Source organism: Zonotrichia leucophrys, chromosome 3 (genome assembly GCF_028769735.1).
Source record: "Zonotrichia leucophrys gambelii isolate GWCS_2022_RI chromosome 3, RI_Zleu_2.0, whole genome shotgun sequence".
NCBI classification, from domain to species: Eukaryota; Metazoa; Chordata; class Aves; order Passeriformes; family Passerellidae; genus Zonotrichia; species Zonotrichia leucophrys.
Genome location: NC_088172.1, coordinates 109,754,578 through 109,771,330, shown reverse-complemented (window position 1 = coordinate 109,771,330; position 16,753 = coordinate 109,754,578). Strand labels below are relative to the sequence as shown.

The 16,753-nt window shown below is 40.0% G+C and overlaps 1 protein-coding gene across 1 annotated transcript in view; it reads left to right on the top strand.

Moving 5' to 3' along the window:
* The window catches only part of PKHD1 (PKHD1 ciliary IPT domain containing fibrocystin/polyductin), a 238,581-nt gene that overhangs the window by 109,216 nt on the left and 112,612 nt on the right, over nt 1-16,753 (top strand). The window contains exons 41-46 of the mRNA XM_064707121.1: nt 2,424-2,557; nt 7,501-7,613; nt 8,406-8,496; nt 9,599-9,733; nt 12,842-12,977; nt 14,204-14,450. Coding sequence (XP_064563191.1) covers nt 2,424-2,557; nt 7,501-7,613; nt 8,406-8,496; nt 9,599-9,733; nt 12,842-12,977; nt 14,204-14,450 — 856 coding nt within the window. The remainder of the gene's footprint in view (nt 1-2,423; nt 2,558-7,500; nt 7,614-8,405; nt 8,497-9,598; nt 9,734-12,841; nt 12,978-14,203; nt 14,451-16,753) is intronic.

Here is a 16,753-nt window from a genome sequence, read left to right as displayed (position 1 = left end):
CCCACAATTCCACACACAACTCCTAGCAGCTACTTCCATTTTACCAGTTCTCTTTCTTCAGGTCAGTCTTCACTTGGTAGAGAACAATTATTTTTCAGTGAAAAAATACTAGATTGTTTTTTAGGTGATTGATTAATCTGTCTTTGGAAAAGTCATTATGCCATATTTAAGACCACAACTCGATGAGGCATTTAAGAGAGTATTACCTTTAACTTCAGTCATTTGATGTCGAAGATAATGGAATGAAAGCATATGTTAAAAGTTAACCAGAGGATTTAGCACTTAAATAAATTGGAGCTTGGAGCAACAAAAATGTTAAACAACAAAATATTTCTCCTAACTAACCATCAGGAGACTGACTTCAAGCATCTTCTGCTGGGATCTCACGTTTCCTGAATACCTAAAGATATAGCTTGATTTTTGTTTTCCATAAGAGATGTAATAAAAATGACCAATTATGACATAAACAGAGGGGAAAAAAAAGAAAGCCTTCAGTTCTGATCCTGCAGTTCCCCACACACAGCAAATTCCTCTGCTGGATGCTGTGTATAAACATAATGAGGGGTGATATATAATGATTTAAACAGGGAAGATTATAAACCCAATGTGGTTATACACACCTTGCAGATGAAGAGAGCTGGCTCACAGAGATGCAAGGACTTGCCCAAGCTGATGTACAGAGCCCTTGCAGCCATGGGAAAGCCAAGCAGGACCTCCAAGCTTCTGGCATCCCTTGGCTCATTTGTGCTGGGATCTGTGTCTGAGTTAAAGGACTCTGAGCTGAGCTGAAGTTTCAGCCTGAATACACCTTATCCTCAAGATGCTTTTAATGGCTTCACTGTCAGCAGCTCTAGAGGGTCTGATGGATTAATTTATATATAATTTTGTTGCCCATGAAGGAATATTTATTACAGCCAGCTCTTTGCAGCTCTGGAATTGGATTCTCTCAGTGATTTCACCTAAAATCCTTATTTTCAGAGGGTTTGCAAGACCATCACAAAATGTCACTCTGCTTAAAATTTTTGACACACAAGGTCTGAGCTTGAAAGTCAAAACCTCAAAATCCTCTATGGCTGTCAAAAGGACTTTTTTAGGATCTTGTTCATGCTCTGGTAGTAGCATTGTAGTACATAGAGATTGGAAAAATTTGAGAAAGCTGATTCCCTCAAAATACTAAGGGAAGGCTAAAAGTATTTATTGCTATCCCAAAAACCAAAGGGCACAGGCTTTTTTTGTGAAGTGGCTTATATTTGGGGTAGTAATGATTTGGGAAAGGATCTGTATTATGAATAGAAAATTGAGCAAGTGTATTTGAAGGTAATGACTTCTGTTGAATGAAAAAAACTAGGTGGATGTGATTTGGATAAACAAAACTAGATGGATGTCATTTACTCCTAATATAGGCCAGAGAGAATGGCCTATGCATAGACTCCACACAGGATTCCACTTTGTGTTCTGCTTCCAAAAGAGCAGCAGTGCTGATCATAGAATCATGGAGTCATTAAGGCTGGAAAAGACCTTCAAGGTCTTCTTTGAAGGTTCTGGAAGTTCAGCCATTGAACTAACCCTGCCAATGTCCCAAGTTCCATATCTCCAGGGCTGCCAACACTCCCAGGGATGTCCCAGGGCCAACACTTCCCTGGTTTGCCTGTTCCAATGCCTGACCACCCTTTAGGTGAAGAATCTTTCCTGATATCCAACCTAAACCTCTCCCAGAGCCACCTGAGGCCATTTCCCCTTATCCTATCCATTTGTCCTTATCTGGACTTGGCTTGTATGGGACTGTCCACTCCTTGCCATTGGGTGGCCCATTTTTTAACAATGTAGTTTAAAAAAATATTTATTTTGTTTTCTTCTTCCAATTTCTATCCTGTAACTAGATCTGGGGCAGGTCTGTGTTGTCTAATCAATTGCTTGATTGATTTTTCCTTTTCTCTTCTCCTACTCCATTGCTTAGGGGAGCAACCCCCAGTTTTGGGCAGAGGTGCACCAAGTGTTTTTCAGCCTGTTTAGAAATTTTCCTACATGTAAGTAGGGCAGTCAATGGAGACAGGAGATAAAAAAGACTTTGAATTCTAGTACTGCCAGGAGCATGCCTGTGTGTGCATAGGTGAGCCTCTTTCCCACTCTGAACCACTCTGAGTCTCTTTTCTCAACTGTAAATCTGCTTTATAATACATCTTTTATTTATTTTTACCATAAACTTGCAGTCCAGAATATATGACTTGGGGTACAGTCACATATAATACCTCGTACAGGGAAATAGATGTGAATATAACGCCTGGAGTTGTGTATATTGAAATGAGAATCATGAGAATAGAGGGTTTCCAGCTATATGTACATTTATGTTTATTTTTATTTTTTCTTCCTCTTATTTTTTACTTTTTATCTTTCTTTTTTCTTCATATCTTTTTCTTTTAAAGGTGAAGGACTGGAAGAGGAGAACAAAATCAGTAACAACATAATGATTGGCCTTTCTGTAAGTGATGGTTTATCCAATATTGAGTCGCTGTCACCAGCAGGGATCTATGTCAGGGCTCCTGCCAACCACATCAGGGTAAGAAGTTCTGGTATATGACATAACATTTCTTTTCTAATCAAAGGTATCAGAAAGACACAGAGCTTCATTTATCTGGGAGATCACATATACAATATTTGTTTCTTGGCTGAGCTGTCAGAACTTGTGATTGTGATGGGATATTGAAACAAGTGCATATTACAAAATAAATTATGTTCCTGGGTAAATTTATTACTGAGAATTTTGCTGTGTTTGAGTGGAATGGAATATTACAGTGAGAGAATTCATCCTGAGGTACTTTGAAATGTTGTTTTATTTTATAATGCTCACAGATTCAGAACTCTTGGAAAAAGTTTATTCTCAGCTTCTCTAGAATTTCTGCCATTGTTAAAAAAAACCCTTTCAATTTTAATGGGCTGACTACAAAAACACTAAAATTCAGCAGCATCAATTACATGTCTGTCTGGATTTAAAATCACATTTCCCATACAGGTGAAGATTTGCATTCCAGGATGAGAAAGAGAATATGTTCCCTGTCCTGTGAAAATGACATTGATTTTGAAAGAAAGGAAGGTTCTCTATTTTAAATGGTTATAAAATACCAGGTTTTTAAAGAGAACAGCCACACATCAAAAAGTTGAGCTCAGAAAAAATACTTTTATTCACTAATTCTCTGAAGCTTTCTCTTAGTTCATACTCATTTTTAGTCTTACATTTCAGAATAAAGAATCACTTTTATGTGTTTCATGGAAAAATATAATTTTCATCCACTTCAAACCACTTTTCTTTCCCAACTATTTTAAGAAATTATATTGAAACTAACCTTTCTTACCACACTTTCAGTAGTGAAAAATGCATATTTTAATTTAAAAAGTAATCCTAACCTGTTCTATTGTTAACCCCCAGTAATCAAACCAATTACTGTTTGTGAAGACCTAATCACCTCTGGGGTTTCTGCTTCATGGGGAAAGATTTACACCTAAATTTGAAGGTGAAAAAGAGACCAACACATTTCCTGTGTTTTTATGAAGACAGGAGCACCGAGAAAGGAAGAGAGAACTTTTCTGCAATTCCCTCGAGGTCATATTTATCATTTTTAAGGCCATCAAATATGGTTTTAAAATACAACAACCGGGCAGAATCATGAGAATTTCAGCTCCACTAAGCGCAGAGTTTTGTACTGTCATGCACTGACTTACCCTGGAGCTGTTCCCTCCATTGCCAGTGGCTCAGCTTTTGAAAAGGTTTGCTGCAATTACCTCCACGGCTTCCTGGGAGCTGCCTGTGCTGGGTTTTCAGCACATCTATTTATCCCCCTCTGCTCACGTGAATTTCAGATATAAAGCTACAGCTGTGGCTGTGTACCCCAAAATCAGGGGGTCCTTTCTGCTCTCCAGAGATGTGCTGCTCCAGGCAGGGTAACAGATGGCCCTCAGATGGCTGCTGATGACCTTCATCATCCTGAGGAGTGGAATATTTGAGGAGTTAGAGCAGCAAAAGGAAAACTTAAAGAAATTGCCCAGCTTAAAATTGTTATTAACTGGGCTTACTGTACAACAGGACCAAGCAGTGCTCAGGAAGGCAGCAAAGCACAGGGATATTAAGAGAAAAAGGTCACATTTCTCCATGGTGACTTTTCCTTAGTGCAATAATAATCACTAAATTCCAGGGGTGCTGGTGCAGCACCAGCAGTACAATGCTGTAGTCTCAGCACCTCTTCTCTCATGAAAATTCTCAGATCAAATGACTCAAGGTTTTTAGGTATTTATAATCTTAGTTCATTGGGGAAATTTGAAGAATGTAATGAGAAAGACTCATCTTCCCCCTGCCTGGTTCTCAGGCCAGAACATGCAATATAAATATAAATTTTCCCAGTTTAAAATTTAATTTTAGGTCTTTTTCAGACTTTTTGTTTATTGGTTTTTTGTTTGGTTGTTTTTTTTTGTTTGTTTGTTTATTTTCAGATTTCCATCTTTTGGTTACTGGTTTTAGCTTATTGGCTGCAGTCTTTAAGGCAGGGACTGTAGAGAGCTCTACGTCCAAGCTATGTATCATCATCTGTGCATGATGGGTTAAGCCTTTCCACAGTGAGACCTGCAGTAATGTTTTCATAACTAGGCAATTTACTTGGGAGCTTAAATTTGCATCGGTGGCTGAAGAGCTTAAATTTCCTTGAAATTCAGTGGTGGCCTAAACGGTGTGGAAATTGGGACAGAGCAGTCACTCAAACCTGAGCCTACAAAGACATTTGGAGACCCAATTCCCACTGGTTTCCATTTGACTTAAGCTCTTAAGTGCACTGGTGAATCAGGCTGTTAGACTAAATTTTATACTCAGACAGTATGAGTGCAAAATGATTATTACAAGGTTAGCATAATTTTTTTAAATACAGTATGTAAGCCCAGGTTATCACTTTTTAGAGTCATGGACAATCTCATTTGCAGGCTGTTTTTTGGTTTTTTCTTAAATGCTATCAGTGCAAGGAACTGAAGATGCTCCTCTGTGATGTTGGCTTTTTTCTCACTGAAATATCCACCCTATGTCCTTGGTTTTCTTTTTGTGCGCAGGAAAAATAATTCGAAAAGTAGGTTTTTATCTTTTTATGTTGTCTCTCTTGGGCCTGGTGAGTTTTGGCCTTTTGTTTTTCCAATCCATAAACATTCAATGCCCTGAAACGCCAGAGCCAGCATGCAGTGCTCATGCATAACAACATATGGACTGGGTTTAGGAAATCCAGCAAGAACCTCCCTTTCCTTTCTTGCCTTGGTGTTGAGGAGTGGGAAACAGCTCAGATGAATGAACGGGGTGGAGCTCAGCTGGTGTCTCTGTGTCAGAGGAGTGACTGATTGTCACACTGATGGTAAATGCATTTATTTCCTTGTGTCACCCCATCCTGCCATTCTCCACAGCGCCAAAGAGGTGAAGCTGCATCTCTCTGGCACTGTTTTCCCACTGTTCCATCCCTGCTGAGATCTTTTCCAAACATTTTCCTGCAAAGTGGGCCCACACCAAAGCAGGCACATTGTGAGTTCTACTCACATCCTGCCCAGCTCTCAAACTGTGGGAGTGGTGCTGGGAGCACTGTCCAGGCTTTAATGTCATCTTTAAGGTCAACAGTTTGAGTCCCAGCTATCTGAAAGAAATCCATGAAATATTTACACCAGCAGAGTTGTAACAGTTAAGAGACACTTAAACCGTCAGGCACTTGATTTTAGTGACTTGCAGTGCATACCTTCAGGTTTTTGGCATGCTCAGGGAGGTAATTTCTCTCTGGAATTTTGGTTGCATGGACATTCGTAATATACTGACTTCCACAAAGAATTGATTTCCACACAAAATTCCTTGCTTGCCTAAAACCCCTGCCCTGCAGCCACGAGCTGGCTGAATACATATGCAGGTTTTTTGGTTTTTTTTTCCCTTTTCCTTATGAATCATCTGTAGAACGCATGGTTGGAGTCGCAAGTAAAATATCCTGGAAATGATGTGACTGGACTGCCAAAGTGTTTTGTTAAAGAAAAAGGGTCTGTGGCTGCACTTTCAGAAAAAGCAGCAGTTTCACCAGGGGATAGAGAAAGCAGAGCTCTGGGTCTCAGCACTTTATTCCTTGACAGATGTCAGGGATCAGGACTGCAGGGAGCACACTTGGATGGGTCAGAAGAAAGTAATTGGTATATGGAGGGTTTCACCTCGAGGTCACCAGGCTCAGCTTTGATTTGGACCTTCAGAGACCAAAAAGTCATTAGTATTTTAACAGTGTCCAGTGAGCTATGAATGGAAGTGATGGCGTCAGACCTGATCTTGGAGAACAAGCCCTCCTTAGAGCTGCAAGAAAGGCCATCTTACACCCCCCCTCAGAGAGCCACATACCTCTAGAGAGCAATTAATTTTGTCTAAGGACAGACCAAAAGCATTGCCTTCTGCACATGCCTGTGTCTTATTATTTTTTTTTCCTAAAAATGGAGCTAAAATCTACCAGCCTGGACTTCAAATTTTCACACACCTAAGGCAGGTGAGAGGGATCACATGCACAGGTGCACACATGAAGATATTGCTATGTGGACACAACTCACACCCAACTAGGCTTGGCTGCTCTCCAAATTAAGCTGGCAAGAGCAGGTTTTTTGTCCTAGAGTAGAAAAGTTCAGAACATACCGAATACAACTCATATAACCTACTTGATGCATATTCTGTAAGTACCAAACTCCTTATTTTAAGGCCAGTCAGCCCTTATGTCCACTTATTTTTATTATTTTATTATTTGCAACACAAATAAAGTAACTCAAGTGCAGAATTTAGGATGCAATTTCTTTAAGATATATTAAATGACAATAACTTACAGCATATCTTCCTATGAGTATTCACTTACCCTGTAAAAATTATCCAAACCACATAGTTTACCACAGGTGTAAGGAATTTTAATTGTTCAGTCACTGACATATCCTGAAGATGTTCTTTGCTTTCTCTTGACTTTTAGGAGTCTCACTCTTTCAACGCAAATATTTCCTTTCTTCCTTATCCCATGTTTGCTTTGGGAGATAAGAGAAATATCGAGACTGAGAAGGAAACAAATAAACTTAATCAGTTTGTGATTTATCTTTTCGATTAATTTGTGATTTACTTTTTCTCCCTGACAATTTCATATATTGAAAGGAGTTTATAGACATAAGTTTTCAACACATTTTTTGCTTACCTACTTCTTGACAATTTGTCACAACAGCATTTTTCTGCCATTTGTCTCTATTGCTTGGTCAATCCTCCTTGTCTGGTTTGAAAACAAGTATGTTTACAGCTGGTCCAAGGTCGAAGTGAAAACAGAGCAAGACTAGGGGACACAGAAATGAGGTACAAGTCTCCACCAGCTAGTTTACCAGAATTTGAATGGACCACAGCTGGGATTTTAATTTGTGTGTTTCTTAAATTGATTTTAATTTCCAGAAATCTGTGCTAATATTATTTTCATAGTCACATGTTCTTTTCTACAGGGCAACACAGTGTGTGGTGCTGGGTATGGCTATTTCTTTCATCTCTCCCCTGAGGGACCATCCAAAGTGCCTCTCCTGTCCTTCAGTGAGAACACAGCTCACTCCTGCACAAGGTACTTGGGGAGTTTGGTTAAGGAGATTTTCCTTCAGCGAATGGTTGTGCCATCTGTAATGCCCCTCTTTTCAGGACTTTTCCCCCCAGTTTTGCACCCTTTCAGGTCCTTGCCTCTTGCAAGCAGAGTTGTCTCCAGGATCTTTGTGGGAAGTGTCCCTGTCCATGGCAGAGTGGTGGAACGAGATGATCTCTAAGGTTCCTTCCAACACTCCCTGATTCCATGGTTCTGTGACATTTCATACAGTAATTGTTCCTTTAGTATCCAGGAACAGCTATTGACAAAAGTTTTAACCAGTACTTCCCTAAAACAGAAAATATATTGGAGAAAGAATATTAAAAAATAACATTGTACTGAAAATCAGTGGTTAAGGTGACATGAATTTTGAGTTAATCTGGATATTAATCTGGATTCTAGATCTCTGAGAAGATCAAACCTAGTGCTGCATTCAGAAATGCATACATTTGGGCTGTAATCCAAGTTAGCTGAATCTAAGATAGAGAAGAGCCTTACCTGTCCACTTTCAGGCTTACCTGAAAGTGACACTGGCTGAAAACTAATGAGCATGGGATGATGTTTTGTATTGAGAACCTCTCAGTGTATTGGCACTGCACACTCCTTTTCAGCTCTGATAGATCTAACACTGATAACTTTTGACTTTTAAGAAATAAAGTCTCATGCAGACAACTGTTACAGATTTAAGGTTTACATATCAAAATGATGAATAGAAAAATCTGCTTACCAGTCCATGCCTTTAAAGGAACAGTCTCCATGACTTTCTCTCCCAAACAGGCACGGGTTGCTGGTATACCCAGGGTATTTGCCAGACAGTCATGTTCAGTTCAACAACTTCACAGCCTGGAGCTGCCAAGGGGGAGCACAGGTAGGTTTGTCCCCACTAGCAGCTGTGATGCTCAGGATCTTTCCTAGTATCTCACCTCCACACCTGATTGTCTAAAATATCGACTGACTAAAAGCTCTTGTGCTTCTATGTCCATGTCCCTCACCTGGAAGCTCCTGTTTTAATGAAAGATGCAGAAATTTGATTTGTGTGAATTCTTTTTGCTGCAGAATCAGTGCTACTTTCACTGGCTGGTGTTCTCTGTAATCATCTAGCACCTGCCTGCCACTGCAGTCATGGAATTTTAGAATGGTTTGGGTTGGAAGGGACCTTAAAATCCATCTCATACAATGAGCAGGGATACCTTCCATTAGATCATGTTGCCAAATAAAAAATTCTCCAAGAATATCTGAGCTGTTCATGAAGACTGCAATAGGTAGATAGATTACCTTTATAGAACTGATGGTTTCCATGGGATTTTTTTAAATTCTTCTTAACATTTTGCACTTTTTATTTATTTGAGTTTGTCTAGCTTTGTTCTCCAGCTAATATGACTCACTATTAATTAATCTGATTTTTGAAAGCCAAGCGCCCTTTTTTATGTCATATTTTTTCCCATCCTGACAGTTTGGAAACTGTGATCCTGTTAATTCCTGTCTGATGACCTGAACAGTTTGTATGTGTTTCTCTGTACATAGCCTTACTCATCTCTATGACTCTTCCTCTGAAGGTGTCCAGTTTTTCAGTCTGATTTTTCAGGCTGATGTGTTCCCTCTCTGGAAAGGCTATTTGTATGAAAAGAAGTAAAAGGGTGTTTTGTAGGTTTGTTGTTGTTGGTTTGTTTTATCTACATAACTTGTGATTTCTTTGTATGTGACTGACCTAGAATACACAAATAACTAAGTTTATTCTGCTTCTTTCCATGGGCTCCCTTTAGAAACAATCTTCTTTCTTTTAGGTGCCCCATTCCAGAAGTGTTCAAGGCTGGGTTGGATGGGGCTTGGAGCAACCTGGGAGAGTGGAATGTGTCAGTGCCAATGGCAGGGATTGGAACAAAATATTCTTTAAGGCTCCTTCTAAGCTAAACCATTCTATTATTTGATGATGATGTCTATTATTATTATTTTATTTTCCTTTCATATAGATTTTCAGTAGCAGGAACCTTGAGCTCCAGCATTTCTGGATTTCTGCTTGCAAAGATTTTGGCATTGACATTGTGGAAAGCCTGGGAAACACCTCTGTGTCTGAAAGCGTTTTAAATGGACACCTTGGGCAAAAGGTAAGAACTGCAAGGAATTTCAATGTCTCTTAAGTCTCACAGTAATGTTTCAACAAGAATTTGGAGAAATAATAAAGGAACCTAGATTGGGAAAAACTTGGATTTTAAACAGCTTATAAGAGAATGCCCTCAAGTTACATTAGTAAATTTAGACTGGATTTTGGGGAAAATATCTTCACTGAAAAGTTTTCAAATGTTGGGACGCACAGCCTAGAGCAGTAGTGGAATCACTTGGAGGGTTTTAAAAAACCATGTAAATGTTGGCACTTCAGGACAATGTTCAGTGTTGATCTTGGCAGTGTTGGGTTGATGGTTGGGCTCCATGGTCTTAGAGGGCTTTTCCAACCAAAACAGGTCTACAGGTTTTTGGGGTTTTTTTCCAACATCTTTTCCTTTCAGCATGGAAGCTTTTAAGATTTCTTTTTAAGTAAATTTGAAACAAGGACTCTATTTTTTCTGTTTTCATTAGAAGCTACTATAAAATTTCACACTGTAAGGCATAATCCTATCCTATATATTCTTTCTAAAACAACATGCAAAAAGTGAAAGCAAAATCACAAACACAAAAAGCTGAAGGATCTTAGCAAGACAAGTGCAAATTTTTTTCCTACTCATATTTTTTTTCCACTATTGAGATGGTATAAGAAAAATCTTGGAATTTCACCAAACCTGACTTTTTCAGAGAAATAATAATTTTTCTTTAACCAGGTTTTTCTAACACAAATTCCTACACACCTTTTGCATTTAGCACCATTTAACCACGCACAAGTGGGTTTAGTTTAGTGATTTGAGAATAGTGAGGGGTAGCACCAACTTTGGTTTCCTCTGCTCTCTCTCAGCATCATTGGTCCACTTGGAACACAGAGTGTTACTTTTTTACTTGAGAATGAAAAATACTGTCAAAATGTAATTTTATTTATGCAGTAAATATGTTCTTCTTCCACTATTTCTTTAGGCAGCTGGACGAAGTCCTTTGGGTGCTACCAGGTTGTTAACAGATTAATAACATGGATAACAATGGAATTTTAGTTACAACTGGCTGCAGATGCTTGTTCATGATTTTGAGGTCTTTTTTTAACCTCTGCTCAGTTTGCTATTGCTGTTCATTAAATTAATTTTCTCTCTGACTGGCAGAAAAAAAAGAAAAAGTATTTTAAATGAGTTTTCTTTAGAAGCTCACGGAAAGCAACCTCCTTAGCAGGTCTACTTTAAGTAGATGGTTCAGATAAAATTCTGGTTTCACCTGTCCAGCCTTGCAGTGTCCCAGGGATGTCGCAGTGAATTTCTCTGACACCAAGGGGTAGATGTCTTTGTTTTTACTTTTCAGGATCCATGGAAGGACTCCATTGTTGTACTTGCTGAGAGATTTAGAGACAGTCACACTGTGCCTTGTTTCTTTCAGTACCTCAGGGGGGGATTATCTTTGATTATCTCATGATAAGAGCCTCCTTGTCATAATTTACATCTTAATGTATGTAATTCTCCCTTTAATAATGAAGTCTCTTTAATATCAATTAAAACTTTATGACATTAATTTAATGGGAACCTTGGATATTCCTCTCTGTTAGCCCTTCCACTTTTTTGGAGAAAAGTATTTTTAAAACAAGGTTGTTTTCTGGAAATGTCAAGGCATTGAAAAGTTGGGGCTTTGACCCATTGAAACATTAGTGACAGGGCTAAATCCAGGACTGGCAGAAGCCAAGTGAAAGATTTTTTTTTAACTTCCAAGACATTCAGAAACTTCCTCCATATTCTCATTAAGCAGCTCTGTCTTTGTGGGACCATTTAAGGAGAAGCATTTCTTCCTGGAAAATCGAGTTCTGAGACACACAAGGGAGGAATTATTGTCTCACACTGGTCTATTTGCTATTTGTTTAAATAAAATTAATTAATTTAAAAATATAGAAAATTGGGTGGGATGGAAGAACCAGAAGTGTAAGAAAAAAGCCAATAGAGACTTTCTGAGCAATTTGTTACCAGAAACCAGGGATTTCTGCTTAGCAGTGACTTGGAATAGGAGGGCCCAAGGGCCAGGACTATCACTCCTGATGTTTTGACCTCAGAATAAAACAGCTGATGGAACCACAGTGTCTTACAAAGATTAAAGATAGCACCTTCTCTTTGAAGTAATAATGTACTTATAAGAGTCCATTACATTCTTTCTTTTCAATTGCAGGTGTTTTCACGTAGGGTGGATTTCTTGATTGATTCTTTACTATGGCTTCTGAGATATATTCTACAAGTATTCATTGGCCTCAGAAACAGGATCACAGACTCCTGCCTGCCCTTCTTCCTCCAGGCTGCTCACTAACTTTAAGTATATCTTTATTTCCAGCCTGTTTCCAAGAGAGCTGGGCAGAGGATGGTGCACTTCCACTCTGCTGTGGACTACAATCACCCCAAAATCCAGTTTGTTGATTGTGTTTTTCATCTCCCATGGCTTTTGTTCTTCCTTTCTGTCTTTTTAAGTTCTAATACACCCTGAAGTCCTCTAGAGCTTTACAGAGAGCCTGGCTTGAGTGTGTCTCCATGCCAAATCACACAAAATCCCTTTGAATTTCAGTGCTCAGATTTTTCTTAGAACAGAAATAAGAATGGTCATCTTTGCAGAGTAGGAAAAATTCCCATTTGCTGGACAAAAAAGGTAAAGTGAAATAGGGATGTAAAAATCCACTCATTGTGGCTTTTAGGTGGATTCTTTCTCCCCAGGAATGTCCAATCATAACTACCATGCAACAACTCAAACAAAGGTCAACAAGCTGCCCTTAAGAGTGATGCTATCATCTTAGTGGGGAAGTTCTATCATGCTTCAAATGGGGAATTGGATGGGTATTGTCAGAATTTGCCAAACAATGGTTTACAGCTGTCCTTTAATCTCCACAATTATGGGCAGTCACACTCATGCATTCCCGGCTGCTGCATCCTGGATATTCCATTTCTGGAGATGTTCATGGCCACGTTAGGACTTGAAGCAACCTGGTCTTTTGGAAGATGTCCCTGCCATGTCAGGGAGTTGGAATGAGGTGACTTTTAAGGTCCTTTCCAACCCAAACCATTCTAGGACTCCATGACTCACATGATGATGTTTCCATCATTTCTTCATTTCAGGACAGGACCTGTATGTCTGCAGGACTAAGGACTCCCAAAAGATACCAGCTCCTCATCTCCAATACAGCTTTCAGGAACTTTGATGTGAACACTTGCACAGCAATCAGGACTTGTTCTGGCTGTTACCAAGGGCAGGGTGAGTCTGATTTATGTTTATTTCTCAGGATTCCCAAATCCCTAGCTTCCCCCTGCCATTTCAAGTTCATATTTTCCACAGATGACCATTGATAATTCCCCTGCACAGGCTGAGATTTCAGGTTCTCTCCAGTCTTTCTGGATATGGCTTCATCACTCAGTTGAAGCCACACATACCATTTATTTTAAGACAAACATAGCCTGATTTTTGTACTGATACAGTTTTCTCAGTGGAAACGGGTTTTATACACTGCCTTGTTTCTGCAACTTCATTTTGAGAGGTAAAATTTCAAGAGTGATGATTTCTTTAAAAGCTGTGACACTGCCTCACAGAATTCCACCAAACTGCTTACCAGCCTAAACCTGAGGTGAATTTGCCTGAGATAATGTGTAAACTAAGCATCCTTCTGAGCTTTGAAGAGGCACTCAAAGGCTCTTTGAAGAATGTTCCAACTGCAATTGCCTTTTGTATTGTAATAAAATGTGTTTATATATAAATGAAGACTGTCCTACAATAACATAGAAGAGGATCTCAGGAGATGAGATCAAAGGACAGGGGGAATAGTCAAATCTGGCTTAGTCAAGCTAAAACTGGGAATAGGACAGTCAAATAGTAACCCATGTGTTGTAGAACACTCCTGCCAAAGCTGACTTGTTACAGTCCATGGGGCAACGATTTTCTGACATTTCTGTAAATATTAATGTGCTCATAAACTTTAGCCTGCATGAACATTCATCTTTTTTTGTAGCTATCTCTGTTTCAGTAGTGAAAAAATCCTCCAGACTCACTTTTCAGCCTAGGCTTTATTGTGCCAAGTGCTGCACATACACAAAAGAGTCAAGTGCGTTTACACCATGTACTCACCTCTAAAACAAAGGCAGACAGAATCTATAAGAGTGACTGTAATTTTTGGCTGTGGAGCCTGTGAATAAATGTTTGGAATCACTGAGGAGATGCTGGTAGAGCCAGGAGCAGCACCTGGATCAGGCAAGTCTGAGCCAGAGTCACAGCAGGGTACTGGGCAGGTTTGGTCTGGCACAGCAATAGCTATTCCTACAACCATCTCCATTTATTTTCCTGGATCTCCCCATTTTGTTGACCCATCAGACATTTTTCCAAAGGTAAGGTGGAATGAGGTTGGTCTCTTTTCCTCCAGAGAGTTTTCTTCAGGCCCATCACAAGAGGTGACCATTTTGTTTTTTTGACATGCTGCTTGTCACCCACAGGTGGATTTACAGTGACAGCTGAACATCTGACCTTCACCAATTCCCCTTTCCAAGTGTCCTTCCCCTTTCCTCACTCTGCCATCCTTGAGGACCTTGATGGCTCCACCACGGGACAGAAGGGAAGTCACATCCTGCCTTCCACAGATATCCTGGCAGCATCTTGCACAGCCAGAGCCAACTTCAGCCAAGCTTCTGGTGGCAGTGTCTGTGACAGTGACCTTGTTTTCCACCGTATGGATCTTCATTTGTAAGTAATTGCTCCACCTCCCAAAATACAGCGTGGGTTTTGCTTCTATGTGCTATTCTGAGATTGCTGCTGGTCTGAACTCAGTGCCAGGACTGCTGCCTCTCTGCTTGGTCCTAAATTAGGTCTAAAGCCTGAGCAGTGGCATCTCTCTTAATCTGCTGTGCTGTCTCCCATGGCCTGTCACTCCATGGCTGTCACTGTCATATTTTCTGGAAAAATCTCCTTGCCCAGGATTCTTCTCCTGGGAAGCTGAGAAGCCTCAGAGAAAAAGGAAATCAATATTATCTCATTTGCTTCTCCTCTGTTTTGCTGCTTTGGAATGTGGTTTGGAGATTGTTTATCTAACAGGTGGTCATTTGATTGGTTTCATGTGAATTGTTTTGACTTAATGACCAATCATGGTCCAGCTGTGCCAGGGCTCTGGAGAGAGTAATGGGTTTTTCATTATTATCTTGTTAAACCTTCTGTAAATATCCTTTCTCTAGTCTTTAGTATAGTTTTAGGATAGCATTCTTTAATATTATATAGTAACATAAAATAATAAATTAGCCTTCTAAGAACATGGAGTCAGATTCATCATTTCCTTCCTGCCATGGGGACCCCAGAAAATGCCACACATGGCAGAAGGACAAGGGTGTCCTGGAGATGCTGTGTCAGATCTGACATTCACACTGAAGTATTTGATAGGCTGGGAAATTGAAAAGAGCTCTAATAATAATCCAGTCCTGGGGTACAGCCAGGTCCTTCCCATCAGCTTTGGTGGCTGCACAGCTCCCAGTTCTGTCCCAGTTCACTCGTCTCCCCAAGCTGGAATTTTCCCTACCTTTCACCAGCTGGCAGCTGAGGGGATCCAATGGAGGAATGCTGTCCAAGAACTGCCAACGCTTCTATCATCCAGGAGGGACACTTCCAAATTTCTGACATAAGAAAAAAGGTGAAAAAGACTTTTAGAGATCTAAACATCACTCCTGCTTTTCTTCCCATGCTCATTTTCCCTTCTCAGTCTCCTGCTCAGTATTTCACTTTCCTTTTGAAGCAAAAATCTGAACAATTATCCAAATTTTGCTGTCTCAGGTTAGTAGTACACAGGCAGAAATCCTGAAGTGCTCAGAGGGCTGTTAATTATTCATGTCTAGCTCATAATTAATGTTTGAGAAGTAGAAGGGGGAAAACCCCAACCCCTTCCCAAACAGAAAACGAATCAGCTTTTCCATTGAAGGAGAAAACTATAAGACTTTGTGTTACCTGGAGGCTTTGCATGTGGTTACTGTGTCTCGTAATGAAAGCAAAAGTTTGCAAAAATTTAAGAGCTTGGAGTCGTTCACATGTAACTAAAAGAATATTGGGTAGAAGGCAAAATAAAACTGTACTTGGTGTCTTTCCTAAGCAGTTAACCGTGAGGTCTTGGGGAAATTTATTCCCTTTCTAATCTCTGTTTACCTTGATGAAATGGACTGCAAGGTCTTTGGGCTGATGCTGTGTGGGTGGATGGAGCTTCTCTAAATGTTGCCTGTAGAGTGATTTGGATCCTTTTGGATACTGCCACGATGTAATTGTTAATAATTCATGTCAGTTAAGATATTTAACACACCTTGTTTCTCCTGGCATCAAAAGGCGGGTAAGGAACAAGCACAAGCAGTTCATCTGCACCATTGCTGTTAACTCTGGAAGACTTAACCAGACCTAAATAACCAGACCTAAACTGCATGAGAATTTCCCTGGAAGTGTTCAAGACTAAGTTAGACAGGGGTTGGTGCAACATGATCTAGTAGAAGATGTCTCTCCCCATGGCAAGTGGTTGGAACTAAATGAGCTTTAACGTCCCTTCCAATCAAAATCATTCCAGGATTTGATGATTAGCCATATCACTGATTCTCAATTAAGGTTTTATTTCAAGAAAGTATTTATTTAGCTTCTTTATTTCACTGCATGAGGTGGGAGTCAATTTATGTCAAAGATCCTTGGCAGTCTGAGAAGAAGAAGCCAGCTGTTAGCCTGGCCTCCTGTGAACTCAGCAGAGTAACCCCAGTGACTGTGAGCATCCTCTCTATGCTGCTTCCAGATCCTCTCTCATCAGCATCTCCCAGCAGCCAAATCACCATCATGTGAAATTGAAATACTGTCAGAACCAGCCAAATGAGGGTGGTGAGTCAGGGAGGCTTTGTTCAAATAGATAGAGCTCCAAAAGGAACCTGGGAGAGGACCAGGATGGGGAATAAAAGGAGCTGGAGGGGATGAAGAGTAAAAGTCAATAAACATGACCAGAGGATGAAGGGGGTGGGAGAAGGAGAGTGGGTGAATTT